The sequence below is a fragment of the Barbus barbus genome (genome assembly GCF_936440315.1).
Source record: "Barbus barbus genome assembly, chromosome: 18".
Taxonomy (NCBI): Eukaryota; Metazoa; Chordata; class Actinopteri; order Cypriniformes; family Cyprinidae; genus Barbus; species Barbus barbus.
This window is the reverse complement of record NC_136746.1, coordinates 8,926,773-8,944,724: the sequence shown is the minus strand read 5'-3', so window position 1 is coordinate 8,944,724 and position 17,952 is coordinate 8,926,773. Positions and strand designations below refer to the sequence as shown.

General features: G+C 35.0%; 1 protein-coding gene across 1 annotated transcript in view; it reads right to left on the bottom strand.

Moving 5' to 3' along the window:
- The window catches only part of LOC306884479 (uncharacterized protein), a 28,784-nt gene extending 20,396 nt beyond the window's left edge, over window positions 1–8,388 (bottom strand). Inside the window, exon 1 of the mRNA XM_079440372.1 lies at window positions 8,076–8,388. Coding sequence (XP_079296498.1) covers window positions 8,076–8,154 — 79 coding nt within the window. The 5' untranslated portion in view covers window positions 8,155–8,388. The remainder of the gene's footprint in view (window positions 1–8,075) is intronic.
- Between the last annotated feature and the right edge of the window lie 9,564 nt (window positions 8,389–17,952).

Genomic DNA, 17,952 nt, shown 5'->3' with positions numbered 1-17,952 from the left:
TTTTCGAAGTGGTTTAATATTTTGATATTACCACGAGTAACAATGCTCTTCTCTGGGAAATCAATCAACTTCTGGACTTATAATTGTGTCTAAACATTAAACTGGGATGGGTGAAATAATTTAAAATCACAACAAAAAAAAAATCACCGACTGCAGTAGAGAAGCTGAATTTCTGTGGCATACTTCAGCTCTCATTATTCACATTATTTAAAAGCATTTGCATGCAGACATACTTCCCTGTGCCAAAACAAGAGTGCTTATCTCACTATAAAGCATTCTTTACCATCAGTAGTCATATAGTCCTGTCTTGCTCTGAACTTTGATCTGTGCAATATCTTAATGCTATTATGAGGCTCTGCTCTTTCATATTACTGGAAATCTGATATATTTCAGGCGTCATTCACTTCATATCTTAATCTCACTTACCATAGTATGACTTTGTGCTTGTACTTTCAAATTCAACTAATATTGGTTGAGCATTTCTGAATACAATCAGGTCAAAAAAATGAAATCCTGCACACTTCTCTTTTTGTTTATGATTAACAGTGCTAAACAATGGTGAACATGATTGTCAGGAAGAGGTGTGACAAAAAGCTTGCAGTGGAATGGAAATAAATGGTTAAGTAGATGATTCACAGGAAAAAAAAATCTGAATATGTTTAGAGGAAATGCTTCACTGATTTGCATATTGTGAGGAAATTGAAAGATTTCTAAATAGTCTTCACAGACTCATCACAGTGATACAACGTGAAATTAGAAATTATACACTAAGATATCATTTCATGAAGTCTTGAAAAAGATAACAATAATAACGACTCTAGCCATTCCCAGCTCTCTCATAGGTCTAAATGTTGCTTTTGTATGTCACTTTTAATAATAATAAACATACCCATGTGTTTTGTTAGAAATTAATGTGTGATGATTTTTTTTTCCAGATTGGATAGTGACTGTGAAAACACTGATAGCATTTCAATTATGTGAGATCTGGTGCTGCTCCAGGGTCCCGTCCCCCCCCCCCCCATTCAAAACAGTGCATGTGTTTTTGCAGTTCATTCAACAACACCTGGACTCCAGTATAGACCCTTTTAAGATCTATTTCAAATAGACTTCATTGTTTACTTTTATCTAATCTAAATGAAAAAAGTTTTCCTCATAAGGCATCAAGCAGTAATGTTGATGTTAATCTAATTCTTTCATGCTAACCAGGTGCAATTCAACACGTTTCCAGAAACAACATGTTTAACAATGTGTTTGTCCATGATGAAAGCAAAAATACATAAGAAAAATATCTAAAGAAATATATTCCATTTCTGTAACATATCTGGCATGATGCAATATTAATATTAAGCATAATAGACTGACAAAATGTCCTCACCTATAAATACATATATATATAATGGCCATGCAGCACTAATAAATACATCATCTTAGATATTTTCCAATGATTACATACAAACGGTCCCAACATGAAATCCAAGCATACAGTAATTGGAGTCCTCTACATGAGGCCTCTGATCATAATTCAGCTAATTTACTTCTACAGGTCAATTAGACCGACCCGTCGGGTCAGTCTTTTATACAGCAGTGCTCTCCAGCTGAGACTTCAGAACTGCTGATGGTGGGACATTTTTGATGCCACTCAGTAGGAGCAAGTAGTCAGCATCGAAATCCCCCTGGGCTTTCAATTAACATCGCTCAGACGTGGCCGCTTGTAAAGAGAGATCAAAAAGCCCTCGATAGCCCCTGGCAGCCAGGAATGTAAGTCATGCTAAGGTCCTTCATGCTGCAGAGTATAATGCATTCAAAATAAAAACAGGTCAATGATAGTGTTGGCGGGAATCAAACCCCACATATTTCTGGTCTTTATCACTCTGGAGTTTGCAAATTTCAACTGGGGATTATTTCAGACGTAAAAGACAGGTACAACAATACAAGAATATCTACACATCTACAAACTATCAGTCTTCTGTGGAAGCCCAATTCTGCCTTGGTAAATCAGAATGGTGACATAAAAAGTCCAAATTAATACATACTGAAAATTGAAGAAAAAAAATTCTGAAAATGTTTTTTTAACTGAAAATTGAGTGTTTAATCTTATTATTATACATTACTGACACTCTGTTAAGTGCTTTGACACAATCTGTATTGTTAAAAGCGTTATATAAATAAAGGTGACTTGACTTGACTTGACATTACAAAATTATTACAGTCTCATAACTAAATTATGAGATAAGGTCATAATGGCATTAAAAAGGATATTTTTAGGTGTCATAATTGGGCTATAATTTTAGGTCATAATTAAGACATTTTATCTCATAATTTTGCCTTTTGTCAATTTTGTGAACTATGAATTCATATAAATAGTTTAGTCAGTTTCAACTATCTCATACTTAATTATTCACATATTGTAATTTTGAATTTTAAGACCATAATTTTTTTTTATCTCATAATTGTGACAATATATCATAATTTCTACTTAGTATGTCATAATTTGGACTTTTTATCTCTAATTATGACAGTATATCATAATTGACTTTACCTCATAATTAATGACTTAATATTTTTTTATAATAGTCATAATTTTGACTCATATCATTTTGACTTTGACTTTTTATTTCAAAATTTTATCTTTTTATCTCATAATTATTGCAGTATGTCTAACTGACTTTTTATCTCATAATTATTACTTAGTATGTCATATTTGACTTTATCTTAGGGTCATCATTTTGACTTTCATGTCAAAATTTTGTCTTTTATCTTTGACACAGTATCTCATAGTTTTGACTTTTTAATGCCGCGATTTAATCTTTTTGTCACTTAACTTTGACACTGCATGTAATAATTTTGACCAAAAGCATGATTTATTTTTCTTATATAACAGAAGTGGGTTTGGCTTTGTGCATATTTTATTTTTATTTTTTTGTCATTTTCAAGCAGCACTGTTAGTCACGTCCCACCTGCAGTATAGTGTTTTTCTTCCAGGCCAGCAGAGAATGTTTTTCACAGAATGTGTACAACTGGCAAGTGCCTCACATTTTTGAGCTGATAAAATACTCCGTTCACATTCAAGAATCCTGGAATCATCTGCTCCAGTGTATTTTACAGCTGCACGTACATTTGGTGGGTAAAAACACTGATATGTCCCAGGTGGGATTGGTGATGTTTTCAAGGCAAGTCTAATAAATATTTAATTTGAAGAATTTCTGGGAGACTTAACTTCTCTAAACATATTTTGTCAATTATCTGTCCTGCAAGGGAGAAGAAAGTTTGCTTCAATAACCAAATGTTGCCGTTATTCATTTGAGATGAAGAATGTGAGAATCATTATGGGCCATCGATAGAAACATTCACAGGGATAAAATGTAAATAATTCACAAGCTTAGACAAGAACATGTTTACTCCATCTGGCCTCACCCACTCATGTTTACCACATTTCAACACTGCTGTGTTTGTGAGTTTGGCTTTACTGAGTCATACTCTCTTTAACTGACATGATCAGTGAGCAGGTTCTTTCAGGTTGGTTTCAGTGAACCAGTTCATCAGTTCTTTTCATATCATTTTCACATCTAACATCCCACCATTATAAAACCAAGCCAAAATGCAGGAGCCTTTCGCTATCAGTTCATAATAACAAGGGTGTTCATTATCAAAAATGTTACATTCAGTGGCTTTCCCACTTGTTGAATGACTGATCAATGCTCTTGGGTAAGTTCATTTTTTCTACTTCTAGAAATTCACAAGAATATTGATGACCTCAAAGCTAATGTACTAAAATTTAGTAAACTGGATGTGGTAATTCAGTTGTGACTAGGATATTGGACATTTGTGAACAATAACAACAACAAAAAGTCGTTTGGCTCTTTCTTGAATGGAAATGCATCAGGTTTCGATTTTCAGCTTCTTGACGATTTAGTTAGGGGATGCAGTGGGATCAGTATAGGTTTTTAAGGACGCTCTTGTCTGCAGACATGTCCATTGTGATTGTGGGTGGAGAGGTCAGAGGCAGGCCAGGGCAAGTCTTCTATTTTTACAGCCAGGAGAATGTTAGAACCCTGGTAGCTCTTGGGTGGCCAGACTGAACGACCCAGAGAGCATATGAACCAATAATGAGTCTTTATATGGACTGTTTTAATATTGCATTGAAGTTTTGGCTTTACAAGAATAATACAAGCATCTACATGTATATTATACAAATAATACTGGATGTTGCTATAATTCTTTTGCAGAGAAACACTTTTTTCCCCCAGTTTTTTTAAGCCAATGGTTTGTATTAGTATTACTATTTCTCTTTATTTCCCCTCATTTCTCAGATTCAATTTTCTCTCTTTTTAATGCCCCCATACAAACTAATGACATTCAAGATATCCTGCTCACTATCTCATTCAACTACCTCTTCTGACAGTTTAAATAAAGACTGCTCTCTGAGCTTTTTGTCACTTTAATCAGACTGATAAGCTCTTTTGCACTACAATCATTATATCTGCACTGTTTGTTTCTTTCACTGATTTGCAGTCTATCTGCCATATGCTACTTTATCTATTCTTTTTTTACATGTGGTTATTTGTATATTTATAAAGTTGTATTTTATACTTATCTGTATTTATCTGTATTTTTATGTTCTAATGTTAGTGTTAGTGTTATCTGTATGCACGAAGGGTCTGAGAGTAACACAATTTCAGTTCTCTGTATGTATGTGCTGTACATGTGGCAGAATTGACAATAAAGCAGACTTTGACTTAATGATAATTAATACTAAATAAAAGTAACAGCAAAAAACAGCACATTAAAAAATCATCCTCAAATTGTGTTGAGCATAATTGTGGATGGTTTGTTTGATAACTGTATGTTGTATGTGTTGAGAGGTGTGTGCTAATAATTGTTTTAACAATTAAACTTAGTATTTTCAGATAGTGGATATATATAGCAACATAGCAACCACATCAGTGTTATTTTAGTATAATTGGTATACAGTATATATTGTTATAATAATTTAAATTAAATTTTTTTTTTATTATTTTTATTTAAAATTTTCTGGATTTACTTTGAATATAGTTAATGGTTTAGTAAATTAGTAAGTTTAGTTAGCACCGCCTACAAAGTGACTGAGGCTTGCCCCAATCGGCCTGACGGGGGCGCTATAGCGATCGAAAGTGCAAAATGGCCGATGACGTTTGAGCACCTATTAGACTAGGTTAACCGAGGCTGCTCGGAAAACAAAACTAGGTGGGCCTGTTTGACTCACAGCCCCAAATGTCTGTGAGAAATTTGAAAGAAATCGGCCATTGAGGGACGGTATCGCATTTTTTAAGCACGTAAACGATTGTACATTGCACGTTTTTTTGCACATGCACGTGATATTCATATCGTATGATAGACCTCCTCGTTCTGAACAACTTTGCCTCTAGAACCACTGCTGTCAATCAAACCGTTTTTTAAATGATTTAGAAGATGTGAAAAAAAAATACTTTTGCGAACTAGTCCTAGGTTTTTCACTCAATCTGGAAAAAACCACCGCAGTGCAATTCTCTGGGCTCTCTAGGTCAATAATTATCAAAAACATGTTGAAATTTACCCTTTGGGAAGGAGCCTGTCCAAATATACCCAAAAGCCTATAAAGCCTAAACGAAAAGTCAAAACTTCACGACACCCGCTGAGAATGTGAGACAGGTGATTCTAAACAAGCATGCAAAGTTTCAGGGAGATCGGACCACAGCTGGCGCTATAACAGTCATAAACGTCTAAAAACATCAGATTTCTATGGTAAATCACCTGGATTTGCCAAAAATGTTTTTTGTTTTTTTAATAATTGATTTAGGCTACAGGCTTGCTAAAACATATGTAATGTATTTTTCCTTATGTGCTTAAATGCCTAATGTGACTGAACCCCGGTAATCGCTGCTTGCAGCTATATTTTAGTTTTTGCTATTTTAGTACTTCAAATTAAACTAAACTAAACTAAACTGAGGTTATGAAAGTTGTTAATTTTTTTTTAGCAAACGTTTTTACAAGCAAACCTAAACGCTTCCCAATGAGACTGTAAATGAAAGTTAAATCCTTTGACTTTTTTCTTTTTTCCTCCTGAATTGCTCTTTGCTGAAGGAGGTGACAAAGGCCAAATGTCAGGTTTGATGAGGTGCGAAATACAGCCATACACCTTTTTTCTCCCTTCTTCCTAATCTATAGCCAGCAGACCTTTAATGCCTCACACCTCTCTGTCTCTCTCTCATCACAATGCCAAGACATTTTCCCTGCACTCTTTCTGTGCTCCAGCAAGGCAATGGTTTTGACCCTAACGAGTCTTTCCAGAAGCACATTATCAATGCGAACTGAACGGGCCGGTCTTTCATTATCTAACACCATTAGGATAAGACAAGAATGTGCGGGAGCAGTAACATCAGTCAAGCCTTCAGGCAAACTCACCCCACTCTTCTCCCTTCATTTGCTTTGAAAAAATACCCATGAAACTGTAGACTTCTGAAGAAACTGATAGTTTTTTTTTGGGAGAGTAAGATTACTTAGATATACTTAAAGTTTTCCATTTCTGACCACAATAAAGGCACAAGTACTGCAAACCTGACAGTGACGGATCATCTGTTTTTGTCAGTTTGAATGTCAGTTTCAAAATAATGATATCTCTCATCTTGTCCCTTCAGGTCAGTTTCACATCCGTATTACCTGAGTCGCGTGTCGGTGATTTCACACACTGGCTGATCTTACACATGAAGAATTTGACTGCAGCTGTGCCTGTTTACAGTTATGAGTCACGTATAATATAACTCAAGTAGAGGAGAAGAGCCTCGCTCATGAAGCTGTCACCACTAAAACATTTACATCTGATATCCCTCTGTTTCTTATGATGCTCTCGCTTAAAGTTGAAACACCTGTGTGACACTTTCCTCCCATTGTCTTCCATCACTATAACACACATACTAATCATCTAAACTGGCATTTATTATGAATCACACCCGCTTATTGACCTAATTCAGTCTGTATAAAAGATAAACAACCACATGAGAAATCCCGTTCATTGTTATATGCTTTATAGTGTGTGTGTTACAACCCAACACAGCAACACTTTAGATTAGGGAACACTATTCAATATTAACTAATTGCTTATTAGCATGCATATTACTAGCATATTGGCTGTTTATTAGTTCTTATGACGCACATATTAATGCATGACCAGATTCTAGATCCCTTAACCCTATCAAATACCTAAGCATAACTACAACAACAACTACCTTACTTACTATTAATAAGCAGCAAAACGAGCTTAAACTCTTAGTTAATAGTGAATATGTGTTCCCTAAAAAAAAAAAAAAAAATATATATATATATATATATATATATATATACATATATATACTGGTGCTTTATGCAGGAACCAATGTGCTAATTTGAAGAGTTGATTATGTATAATTAGTTATCAAATTAATTACCTTTTGTAATCTTCAAAGATATTATATATATATAATCTGGATATATATATATATATATACACACACACACACACATTTTTTTTAAACATGAACCCTTGATTGAACAATCCATCTGTTGATAATTACAATTGTCTTATGCTGCTGTGTTACAATAAAACAAAACAAATGGCTCATAAATTTTCTCTCATTAAGCTGACGTTTGATTTGAATTTCTTACTAATTAAATGCAAATCTGCCCCTCTGCCACATGTTTTTCTAGTTAACACCAAAGCAACACTAACAGTTAAAAACAACATTCTGGGTATATGTAATAAAGTTTGTGGCTGAAGCTTGTGGGTTTTCTATATGAGCTCAGCTTTGCGAGTTAACTTTATTGAAATGACATCAGCTCAACTATACAGTACCTGTGGAGCTCATCTGATGATGGTTAAATGACTGTTTTTGAAGATAACCCGACCATGTTCAACCAAACAGATGACGCCTCAGAGTTCAAATTACAGGTTTCTAAATATCCTCCAACACCTCAGCCAGACAAATTACTACCTGTGCTGCACATCCAGGTGTTGGATAGAGCTAAACGGGTGAAGCAATATAACTCCATGCATCCAACGCAGAAGATTGAGTCACAACACTTACCTTTTCTCCACGGGGCAAGGATGGTGAAAGACTTGTGCCAGCTGAACACAATGCTTGGTTTCCTCTTCTTATGACTCATGGTGAATGTCCAAATCTTCAGTAGTTTTCAGTGTCAAGAGGAAGAAAACCCTCCTTGATGGCTTGTTCAAGCACACGTCATACCTTAGTGCTGATTGATATTTCTTCTCCTGAATCAAGTGCTCAAATAGTGTGCCACAAAGGTGTGCTGCTTGGAGTATATCCAGTCTTAAGGAGCGTGTGCTGTCCTCACACTGAGGAGAACGAGCAGACTGCCTACAGCAGGACCATCAGCAGCTGGAGGAGGGGTGACAGATCGCCAGATGGAGGGAGGGGAAAGACTTCGGAGAAAACATTTGTGTGTGTAGAGAGAGAGAGAGAGAGAGAGAGAAAGAGGGAGAGATTGGAAAATGTGGGAGAAGTTGGAAAATGTGTTTTGCAATCATATGCCAGTGAATAAGAAGTTATTCTCAGAAGACATTCCTTGAGGAATCCACCTCATTAAAGCCAACATACTGTCATTGAGCAAACTCGGGTTTGAGGTCAAACTATATCCACCAAACTCAGCACAAACCTTCAGGCTGTTCTGTCATTTAAAAGTTTTCATCTAGCTTTCTTATAGTGGATAATCAAAATTCCTAAAGAATCTCAATCTCCATACACCTACTACAACAGCCTGACTTTTTTATACATTTATTTTGCCTTATTTTCAAGTTTTTTAAGTTACATAAAGCCAACATACCTTTATGAAAATATATGTATTTAATTGTATTAAATGTGCACTTGTAGTGCTTTCAGTTTTTTGTTTTTGCAGATAATATAATGAAATAAATGGCCACTAAACCATACTTACAGAGAGACACTTTCATGTAGCTGTTTCTTAACACACTTAAGTGCAATTTTAAGTGCACTTTACAATCATTTCAATTTGAACGTTTAAAGTACATTACGTTTAATAATAATCCTTTGACATTTCTAAAGTACACTTATTTTGATGTGTTGACTAACAAACTAAAGTGCATAAAAAAATATATTTGATTACTATTTTAACTGTAGTGTGTTATTTCATATTACATTTAAATTAAATATGTTTTAAATTATTAAATTAAATAATTGCAAATATATTTATGGCATACAAGTTTCAATAGAAATGACATTAAAGTATATTTTAGTTTACCATAAATGATTATCGGTACATTCGGAACTACTCTTTAACCATATTTAAATAATAATAGAAGTCATCTTAAAATTACATATAAAAATGTACTTATGTCCAATTTAAGTGGCTTAAAACACCGTAAAGTTTAACGAATTGCATAATATAAGTTATATTATAATACATTTTCCTTTAATTGTAGTTTACAAGCAATTGTGTCTGAAAATATTACAGTCAGTTAAGCTTAAGCATTACCCTTTTTAAAAGTATAAAGTGGACTTCTTTTAGACAAGATTTTGTCAAGCAAAGTTTGTCTTGAGTCAATTACAAAAGAACAAAAATGAAATTGATCATATTTTCTCACTAACAGACAAACAAATTCAGCTATATTAAAGACATTGAGATGAAAGACAACTGATTTACTTTAAAAAAAACAAATAGCTCTCAAAACATATATTAATCGTGGTCATTTAAACCCCAGTATCCTTTTACTAAGATACACATAAACCAAAAAGCTCATGTTTCATTATTTAATAATAAAGTGTACACATATTTCAGTTCATAGAAAAAGGTGGAATTCACACTACAGCTTTCGCGTCACAATGCAAGGCTTTCTCAGCCACTCCTCACTTCAGACGTGGGAGGGAAAGCAAGATGGAGAAGTAACACAGCATTACATGAAGTGTGAAAAAATAATGCAGTAACTTGTCACATTTACTTCTTTTTGTAATGTTTATTACAGCCTAATTATATCTCTGACGACAGATACGGTTAGTTTTTTTTACCCCGCTGCTGACATCTGATGCCATTTTGGTTCTCTGTTGTTTTGGTAAAGAACAGGTGAGGACATTAGTGGGGAGACAGACACTATCGAGTGGTTAGGGATCGCCCTGGGCTAGAAGATGAAGCTAAGAATGGGTAATTACCTCAAACAGGCCTGGACAATGCTGAGGTCTCCAAATGCAGTCTCATTGTAAACCAAATGAAGAGCTTGAAAGCCTCAGGTTCACTGGATTTGTAATGCCTGTTGAATATGATTACATAGTTGCCACTCGATTGCATGAAACCTTATGCTTTCAACTATCACACAAAATTGGACTTTTATCTGTAAATATGTTGTTTTTAGTTCCCAACCACATGCAAAGTTCCCGAAACAACTGCAACAACAAAACCAAAATGACCTTTTAAGCAAGGAACAATCCAGGGTTTCTCAATTAATAATAAAAATTTGCTTTTCAAAATACAATTGAAATACTGTATATAATATTTGGACAAGATTTAACTCATATAAAGCAATTATTTTGGTTGATACAGCAATAAATAAACTTAATACTCGTTCATTTATATGTTACTTTTCAATGACCATTTTTTCAGTGAAACTTTTCAAATTTTAGAAATTATTTTTTGGGATTATCTTAAATAATACTACATTGCTTTGAAGTGTTTTATTTTCATTAATTAAATTTGAATGTCAAAATGTTAAAATATATTACATATATTAAAATAAAATATTTTTTTATAATTACTGCTACTACTACTGCTAATAATAACAGTTCTACACACAGTTCTATGCTTTTCTGAAAAGTCACAAGTGAGATGTTCCCTGCAGACTGTGCACAAACACATCTGCTTGTTTTTTGGAACCACGCATAGATAGGATGTACAATAATGAGGAAAAGTTGGCCAAATGTGTGTTCACTTGGGAACCTCCAATGTGATTTTTACAATGTCTTGTTGGTCTTGGATTGTGCAGACATCTGTCTCTCCAGATTTGAAGCTCTGTATTTCGTATTGTTATGTAACTCTTGTCTTTGAAAAGCATCGTAGTGGAACATTTCATGCTGCTTTGGAGCTTCATGGGTGTTTCGCATAGTTTCGTAAAGGCTCATAAAGAGGCACAGCAGCAATCCTGTCACGAGAAACACTTCTGAGAGAGTTTGTAAATGAGAACTGAAAAGAAAATGAGTGGAATGTTTTAACAGTGATCTTGTTACGTCATCTATTTGGAGATTAAATATGCAGAGGAGTAAGATTTCCCTAATGGAAACTAAAGTGTGAACAGGTGAGCCCTGTCAAAGCCAGAAATACTGTAAGGGCACAGCGATTAGGTAATGCTAAGTTATCTTTCCATAATAGCCAATATTGAATTTCACTTCAAATTCTATATACAATTGGTCAGCTGTCTGAATTTCTCTTGTGTTTTGGTATAATATGAACTTTAACGGAAGATGAGCTATATAGGTTCACATAAATAACATATGTTCTTTATTTCTGGTAACTTCCATACCTTTGTTTGCTGTAGAGGCGGACATATGAAAGTTCATGTGGATGTATGAGAAGTTGATCATTTCCAGATCTGCGGCAGTGACGTATTGAATATTTTCTTTAGTTGTTGGTTTTGCTTCACTGGTAATGTCGCTAACAATGATTCACTGATTCATAAACCAGATTCCTTACGTCAAAATCACAAGATGATACATGATACAGATGTGATCCCATTGTTTCAGAAGAGAATTATGCTTATTATTAGAATAATCACAAGGGGAAGAGAAAATGGGTCAGTAAATTGCAGGGGGAGCAAGCTACAAATTACAGGGGAGGGTCAGTGTCACCTTTAATTCTTGTTTCAACATGCCCAGCCACCCTGCAAAACCCCTTCAAATCAAACTGAATAAAACTTTAAGGATAAGGATAGTTCACCCAAAAATGCTAATACTGTCATCATTTTCTCACCCTTGTGTTATTCCAAACCTGTATGAATTTCTTTCTTCTGCTGAACACAAAGTAATATTTTTTGAAATATGTTGGTAGCCAAACAGTTGTTGGTCCCCATTGACTTCCAGTGTGAAAAGAAATACAGTGGTTACCCACATTCTTCAAAATCTCTTCTTTTGTGTTCAAAGAAAGAAACTCATACAGACCTACAGTTATGACGGTGAGTAAATTTGCCTTTAATGCTGTAAAATAAATGCTTATGGTCAGTACAGGGTCCTAGAATATATTATATAGTATAGATATAGTCATAGATATAGTAACGGTTATGATGCAAAACGTAGCCTATTCATATCTCATATATCCATATGCACAGATTTTTTTTACATAATTTTCTGTGAAGACATTTAATAGATTTACTTCAGAACTGTAATGAATGTTTTTGTCCATAATATTTTTTAAATGTTGTAAGTATAGCCTATTCACACACACACACGCGCACGCACACACACACACACACACACATTTTTGCTAAACTACAGAACTTTTTAGGTAGACAATCAATAACGTTTAGGTATTGATTATATTATGGTCATGCCGAATATGTGTTTTATAAGCACTAATAATAGGCACGATTTTCTCAAATAATACTATTTTTTTAAGTGTTATATTTTCATTAAATTGGGATTATGTCCTCATAAATTGTAATCTTCTCAAATCTCTCTCTCTCCAAATCATGCACATCTCACATTGCCTCGTGGGAACAACAGAGCAGTTTATTACTGTATAAGACTGTCATTTTCCTGAGATTCTAACATCTCGGGGAGCAAAACAAGCAGAGATGTTTATAAATGACTTGAGAGCTGTATATCTTGTCATATTTATTAAATATTACAGTCCAAGCAGATTCGAAGTAAGCAGAACCATATGGGCCTCCAGTCGTACAAAGATCTTTTGAATTAATATCTTTGCTTAGTAAGGGCATATCTGCTTCAGATGTCCAAATTTTTATTCTGTTTGACACACTGCCATTTGTCTAGTCTTATATCAGATGGTTTTGATGGTTCAGGTTCAGGTGTTCCCTGCGGTACTGATGGAAACCAGAGATACGTTCCACAACAACATTCGTATAGCCTGCAGTCACCGAGCCCCAGAGCACCTTGTGTTTGATATTCTGTCACATGATTTAAAATCATAATTTCCTTCATGAGATCAGACAGAGCAGTGTATTTTCAGCCTACAGCTGCAGTGAAGCCGGACGGACCCCCCGTCACACCCCAAACACCATTTTCCCAAAACTCCCCAAACATTTTCCCTAATCTCATTTCCGCAAATTGAGGACCGTGCAACAAAGACATCAAATGAAAAGCGGGCATCAGTTGAAAGTGGATTTTTCCTACACTGAGTGACATGTCCTTCAGAGGATGCATTTTTCTTCTTTGGAGATTTGTTTACCAGATTTGGGGTTTTCCTTTTTATTATTTTGTGGGTAGGCATCCGTTTATATGTTTATCAACTGCTCAGATCAGTCCAATTTGTGTGTAAGTACTTGACATTAAAGAGAAGTGGATGTTGCCTAAACCAAGAATAACCAAATTAGTGGAAATTTACTTCCAGAAAACCTGACACTGGGTGTGATCAGGAATATAGTTGTTTTGATGTTTGTTTCCTAAGAAAAACAAGTGAGCTCTCAGTGTTTCTGCCATCCTAAATCAGAAATGATTACATTTGGCTTTTCCTCCATACAGAGGTGTTGACTTTACTTTAGGCCAGTGTTTACATGAGTATTGCAGGAACTGGGTCAGACTTGGATGGGGTGGGGGCTTCACACAGATATCTGTGACCTGAGTTATTAAATTATTCTTCATGTTATCCTAAGTAACACTGAGCACTTTTAATAAATGTGACTGCATACCTTTCTGATGGTGTTTGACTGAGTAAAAACATATTAGGCTTTGCAAACCTTTGACATGTCATGAAATCCTACATTCCAGGGTGCATCACTGGGAAAACATAAAAACAGACTCTCCCCAAACTGAGAAGTCTCTGTTAAAAGCTGAGGAAATGCTGAAAACATGTTTGATTAAAAAATAATAATAATAATCATGATTTTCATCGTTGCTTAGCTGTTTATGTTTTTTGTTAAACGGACAGTGACATTTTTGTACCCTCATGTCGTTACAAACTTGTATGACTTTCTTTGGAACACAAAAGAAAATATCCAAGCTGCTGTTTTCCACAAAATCAAATTAGACAGTGAAAAATGCCACTCTCCAATTTATTTTCAGCTGTTGGTGGACTATTCCTTTAAAAATAAACAAATAAAAAATATACTTTCAAATATTAGAACTAATTGGCAAAAAGACACCAATAACTTAATGTAAATCATTCTAACATCTTATGTTTTTAAGATTTACTGCATTGACTGAACGGTTTGTTGCGCAACCAATACAGTAATTAAAAGAGCTGATAAAAAAAAAAAACTTTTAAAACAGGCATATCATCTACACAGTAACTGAAGTTTTAAATCAGAAAGTGCACCATGTTACATGTATAAAGCTATTGTCTCTCAAAAGAAAGAGTCGAGTCTGAATCATATTCAAAAGAGTCGTTTTTAAAACGAATCCCAAGTCCTATCATGTTCACGTCAACATGAAACATTAGTATATTGCTCACCCACTTGTTGGTCTTTTCGTGTTGGTCTGAATGAAAATGCAAATTTATTCTTTGCCACTAGGTGGCGCTTTTGGGGCGGTAAAAATAGCGGTTTCACCGGTAACGCTGTACACGAAGCAGCACTGCGCTCACAAATGCTGCTTTATCAGGCATTACAGGCCAGATGAAACGAAAGTGAGAGCAATCGAACCAATCACTGCAGATTAGTGTCACGCAAAGGAGGGGTTTGGAAAAATGAATCATTGAGGGAATTGTTTGGGAGTCTTTGAGCAAATAAGGTAAAACTAAATGCATATTATAAGACAATGAAAGTGTTTTTGACCTTGCATGCATGTCAAGCTGTTGTTGGGGACTCTCAAAACCAAAATATGAACCTTTCATAACCCATAGGGGCACTTTAAATTTTGCCTTTTCTACTTTAAAACGACTTTATAAGAACTGTAATATTGCATCCTGCTTGCTACCTCAATTCAAATTGAGCCTAATTTAAATTGAGGAATTTAAATCGAATTTAAAAGCATTCTCAATTCAGTTCAGAACAGCACACTGTTTGTTTGGCCAACTTTCAGAGGAGAACTGGACTAAATCTCAAAACTCCTATTTTGACTTCATGGGGTCTTTATTTGATGGGAAAATGTCCTTACTGTTAACATCTGTTTGTCAGGACTTGTTAAGTTTTTATCAGGTAACAAGCTGAGCCTTGTTGGCAACAGCACAGAATATGAATGAGGTAGGAGCAGCTATTTTTCCAATCTCCCATTCACAAAACAAAGACAGGAGAAATAAAAATATCTCTTCTATCTGAAAATCTCCCTGCTGTCTTTGCACATTTAAAATGATGACATCACTGGCTACACCTGTGTGATGTTTATTCTCAGGTTTTCCTCAAGCATCAATACGTGTCTTATACATTGTCATTTGATCTCTTAAACAGTGAATAAACCTATATTTCGCTTGAACAAGAAGACAATAAAGCCGGTCTTTAAGCAAAGTGATTTGTGATGAGTACAGGAAACCTTGAAGTGTTTGCGACAAAGACTCAGACAAGTTCCCTCGTGCGAACTTGTTGCCACAAAATGAAGAACAATGTGGGCAGAGGACAATGGAGGCACTACGGAGTAGAAAAATGTAGATAGGGGACAAAGTGAGCTAACAGTGGGCCAACACCTCCTCAAACAACAATAAAGATTTGGAGAAATTAATCACTTGCTCACCAATGGATCCTCTGCAGTGAATGGGTGCCGTCAGAAAGAGAGTCCAAACAGCTGATAAAAACATCACAGTAATCCATTTTTTAACTTCAAACCACCATTTCTGGTTTTGGACTGTTTTCACGTATGAAATCTGTGCATATTTTGTGCATATGTTTGTGCAACTTTTTTACTGGAGAAAACACTTATGGATAGATGACTCGCATATTTTAGCTGGAAACAATGGTTTGAAGTTAAAAATGTTTTAATAATGGTTTTGTTTCTTACAAACGCAGCTTTTCACTTCACAAGACATTAACTGATGGACTGGAGGGGTGTGGATTACTTGTGGATTATTGTGATGTTTTTATCAGCTGTTTGGACTCTCATTCTGACGGCACCCATTCACTGCAGAGGATCCAGTGGTGGTGAGCAAGTGATGTAATGCTACGTTTCTTCAAATCCTTTCAGCTGAACAAACAAACTCATTTTGAATGTCCTATAAGGGTGAGTACATTTTCAGAAAATTCCTATTTTTGAGTGAACTCTTCTTTTAGGAATAATGAATGTTACAGGTCATAATTACACATTTCAGTGAGCGAAGAGTAACATAATGTGGCACACTTAAAAGTCTAAACTAACAGACAGAGAGCTGCAATGGAGGAAATGGGTTAATAGGTCCTTTCCATATGTTTACAGGCAGCCAGCTGTCCATGATAACCTTCCTGATAACCCGGATGTATCCCCACTACTCCAACTTAACACACCCTGCACATGTATGACCACCATTTTTCAACCGATACATGTTATTATGAAAGAATTTCTAGTCGAAAGTCTCCTCTTACACTCCATTGTTTGGTTATCGCCCCTCCTGCATATTTAAGTCAATCATTTGCTAAGGTGAACATAGATATATTCCAACACTGTTACACCAAAACATATAAATCATGTGGTGTTTGATCAGTGAATATTGAGTTATTGAAACATTAAGTTATTGAATTAAGTTTCATTTATAGAGCATCTGTCTTTGTTTGGTTAGGTCAATATCATCACAAAAAAAACATCTTCAAAAATGGTTCTGTCACTTGATTTGTATTTTTAATAAAGATGATTTTTCAGTTTTTTTTTCAAAAACACTTTACAACAAGGTTTCATTTGTTAACATTATAGTTAACAAACAACGAGCATTTATTAATTTTAGATAATCTCAGTAATACATTTTTAAAATCAAAAGTTTAACAAATATGTTTTATCAAACTACAAAGATTAATAAGTATAAAAACAGACTGCGCATTGTTAGTTAGCTAATGCATTCAGTAATGCTACACAATTAGACCTTGTTATAAAGTGATTTCTGTTAATATAGACTAGTAATGTAAAAGCCACATGCCTATAAGGTCATTTTTTCTATGTCTTTTACATTTTACAATGACCTTAATGAATGAAAACCTTCCCATACACATTCTTTTCCATTACTGGATGCGGGGCTATTGGATTTCAAGCATAATTTGGGCAGATCTGGCCTCGGGCTCCAGTGACATCTACAGCAGTTCATTCTTCAAGATGGAAGAAAGTAAGGAAGACCGAAGAATCACTGAGCAGACACATGACGCAGAGCACACACTCTCCCAAAGGAAAGATAAGACTGCTCTGGGACAGTGTGCAGGAGGGAGTCCTGTCCTTTGACGAAAAGCTGTTTTGTAAATGGATCTGCTCTTATCAAGCGTGAAGAATTTCAGAGCCACCTTTGTTTCACTATACTGTTGGCTTATGCTCAGAATCCACTGAGAGTGCCCTCGAAATCAAATTAAAGGCTATAATGCATGAGCTGACGTTTTTCAGCAAAGCTCAATTATAGTCATTGACCATGCATTACTAAGACAGGAGATGCTTTTAAATTATTATTTACCCTAATGAATAAAGTTTATGTTTATTATCCAAATCCGCACTTTAGTACACATTATCAGTCTTCAAATTATGCCTGAATAAAACTGTTGTGAGAAGTAGAGAAGGCAATGAAAGAATCAAGCCTGCAATGAGAAGTGTAGACAATTAATTAAAGTGTAAAACTATTAAAGAATAGGAAGCATGTTTATAAAAGCATTTCTTGTACATACAACCAATG